Source organism: Nanorana parkeri, unplaced genomic scaffold, assembly GCF_000935625.1.
Source record: "Nanorana parkeri isolate BGI_ZX_2015 unplaced genomic scaffold, ASM93562v1 scaffold911, whole genome shotgun sequence".
Classification (NCBI taxonomy): Eukaryota; Metazoa; Chordata; class Amphibia; order Anura; family Dicroglossidae; genus Nanorana; species Nanorana parkeri.
This window is the reverse complement of record NW_017307179.1, coordinates 428,711-431,947: the sequence shown is the minus strand read 5'-3', so window position 1 is coordinate 431,947 and position 3,237 is coordinate 428,711. Positions and strand designations below refer to the sequence as shown.

Sequence of the window (3,237 nt, the reverse complement as noted above, 5' to 3'; positions counted from 1 at the left end):
AGAGATCTACACGCTTCAGGTCATCTGGAGAGAGACCACCTCTTATATATATCCCAGACACCCCCCCACCACAGACCTCTGGGAGACCCCCCGGAGGGATGAGACGGGTAGATGTTCAGAAGGTAAAAGACCCTCTCTATCATTTTTGGGGGGTTACCAAAGAGAGACGACCTGTGACCCGAGCTACAGGACACCGCCCATCATAAGAGACCGCCGAACAAAGAGTTCTAGACGGACTGCAACCAATCGTAAAGGCTTATTGTCTACAGAAGTCGGAGGAGCTGAGTTCTGATTGGTTGCTATGGGTGACCGCAGGTTGTGCATTGCTCAGTGTGTCGTGCCTAGTGATAAGCAGTGAGGAAGTGGAAGACAGATCCCCTCCCCCCGGGCCTACTAGTCTTCCACTGTTCTCTCTAGGAACCTCAGGATGAGAAGACCCAATTCATCCCAAAGGGGTTCAGTAGGGTTGATGTCCGGGCTCTGTGCAGGACACAGGGGACAGCCATGGGGGGGGGGGGACAGAAAAGGGTCTTCACCACAAGGCCGGAAGAGCCCAATAGTCTACAATGTCTTTGTATGACGGAGGATCAACAGAACCTTCACTGGAGACACCTGAACCCCATTATTTGGAGGGATCTCCATGCACTTTAGCCACAGTCTGAACCATGTGATCTGAACCATAGGGGCCCATAGTCTATGAGGTCTGCACCATAGGAGCCCCCAGTCTATGAGGTCTGCACCATAGGAGCCCCCAGTCTATGAGGTCTGCCCCATAGGAGCCCATAGTCTATGAGGTCTGCCCCATAGGAGCCCCCAGTCTATGAGGTCTGCACCATAGGAGCCCCCAGTCTATGAGGTCTGCCCCATAGGAGCCCATAGTCTATGAGGTCTGCCCCATAGGAGCCCCCAGTCTATGAGGTCTGCACCATAGGAGCCCATAGTCTATGAGGTCTGCCCCATAGAAGCCCATAGTCTATGAGGTCTGCCCCATAGAAGCCCATAGTCGATGAGGTCTGCCCCATAGGAGCCCCCAGTCTATGAGGTCTGCACCATAGGAGCCCCCAGTCTATGAGGTCTGCACCATAGGAGCCCCCAGTCTATGCAGTAGAGCCCCCTCACCCACCCTCATGCGTTCACTATTTGATCTTAAGGGAACTCAGCACAGGGATGGTGGGGGCCCCTCATAATGGGCACAGCGGGTGTACAGACCCGGGAACTCAGCACAGGGATGGTGGGGGCTCCTCATAATGGGCACTCGGAAGACATAACATCTCTGGCCCGGTAAACCGTGTTGGTCTGATTCCATGTGCTGGCCTCGGTTCAGGTTGAGGGGGCTGCGTGTGCGCGCCGTGTATCCATGACTCCCTTTGCACATGGCAGTGCCGTCCTAGCCGGGGGCCGGTTGCAATATCTGGTCAGGTGTTTTCCGCTCAGCTGATTGGAGGAGGAAGACTCCTATCCTGGCTGCCCCCCTCCCCTCACACGCTCCCTTTCCAGCCGCAGCGATTTTCTTGGCGTCTCTCTCGGGTAATGTGATTGCTCGGTTACGTAACGCCGATGTGTGTTTACTCTTTGTACATTGCCGAGTCGTGCCGTAATGATGTATCGCTTCCCGTCTGTAGCACATGTCAGGACACAGTGTACAGCTTGGGACTTCCTGGAAGGTGTTACATTTCAGCAGTCACCAGGACTTGAGGGAGTGGGTCAGGTCCAGGCAGGGGACGAGGCAGCTGAGAGAGTGGGTCAGGTCCAGGCAGGGGACGAGGCAGCTGAGGGAGTGGGTCAGGTCCAGGCAGGGGACGAGGCAGCTGAGAGAGTGGGTCAGGGACGAGGCAGCTGATAGTGGGTCAGGTCCAGGCAGGGGACAGCAGGTAGAATAGTGGTCAGGTTCAAGCAGGGGTTGAGGTAGGCAGCAGGTGAGAGTAGTCCGGCCCAGATTTAAAAAAAAAAAAATCAAAGTATGTCCAGCCAGTCATCGCTGTTCCCTACTGAAAGGTCTTTGTTTTATGCCCACAGGCCACTGACTCACCCATGGAAGACACCGAGTCCTCAGATTTCCTGTCCTCATCGGACTCCCTCTGGTCTTCAGCCAGCACCACCACCTCAAACCACCATGAGGACCCAAGCTACGTGAGCTTTGACGTCTTCCTCTCCGAAGGCATGCCGGCACCCGCCAAAGGCAAGAAGGACTTTGAGGCTGTGCGCATGATCCCGAACTCTCAACTGACCAGCGCCAGCCACCCGGTCCTAATCCACCTAGAGAACGAGTACCAGGCCAGGAGGTCCTTCTGGCATCAACATACGGGACAGTACTGCAGTTATTCCGGAGAGGTGGAAGGTTGGAGCTCGTACCCAAGCAAGAGTAAGCTCACGGGGAGGGGATCGCCTGTGACGAGCAGAAGGCAAGACAAGCAGCTGAAGGACTTGGTGTTCCCTGATGGATCAAATTATGAGGCCCATCAAGGACTCAAAAGGCAACGAATACAGGATGCTACTTTGCTTGCCAACCGGTGGAAGGAGAGAAAAGAGAAGGACTTTCCCATATCCGATGGAGATCGCCTCTTTGCCGAAAAGGTAAGAGGCTTAAGAGTTCAAGTTCAGTCAGGTTTTATTGCCTACTGTCCCATTGGGGAGATCTTCCCTCACTTCCTGTCTTGGTGACAAAGGATCAGAAGTTCTAACCAAAATGTGTTTTAGGTTTTGTCTAAGGCAGGTGATGGGGCAACACCTTTTAGGGGTTCTCTGGGCTTGTGTCAACCTGGGGCAGTAAAGCCCAATAAGGGGGGGTGCATACGTTCTGTCATGGGGCCCCAATCACGGCAGCTCATGTGTAATAGGTTCCTGGTGGTGGGGGCGGGGTGTTCATTGATGATACGTTGGCGGTATTAGTGAAGGAGCTCATTGCAGACCTGTGTATCGGACACGAGTATGAAGCTGGATTGTGCGCTGTGATCCTCTCGGCATTACATTAATCCCGCAGGCTGATACAGCCGCCGTGGCCTGGTGAGGAAGGTAGTACGTGCATAGTCATTGATGCAGCAGAGGAATCGGTACGGCAAGCGGCCAACTTTATATAAAAGGTCTTTATAGGAATACTTTTAAGAGGGGACCGGTCAGCCCATGGATGGAGGCCCAATAAAGAAGCCTCGGCCTCTACGTTGGCTGAGCAGTGGCGGTTAAAGTAGACGTAAGCCGAACCTGAATGACCACTGATGACATTGTATATTACCGGGAGGG

The 3,237-nt window shown here is 54.1% G+C and overlaps 1 protein-coding gene across 1 annotated transcript in view; it reads left to right on the top strand.

The window, feature by feature from the left end:
- The first annotated feature begins 2,015 nt into the window (after positions 1 to 2,015).
- CIART (circadian associated repressor of transcription) overlaps positions 2,016 to 3,237 on the top strand; it is a 16,225-nt gene continuing 15,003 nt past the window's right edge. Inside the window, exon 1 of the mRNA XM_018566055.1 lies at positions 2,016 to 2,574. Coding sequence (XP_018421557.1) covers positions 2,032 to 2,574 — 543 coding nt within the window. The 5' untranslated portion in view covers positions 2,016 to 2,031. The remainder of the gene's footprint in view (positions 2,575 to 3,237) is intronic.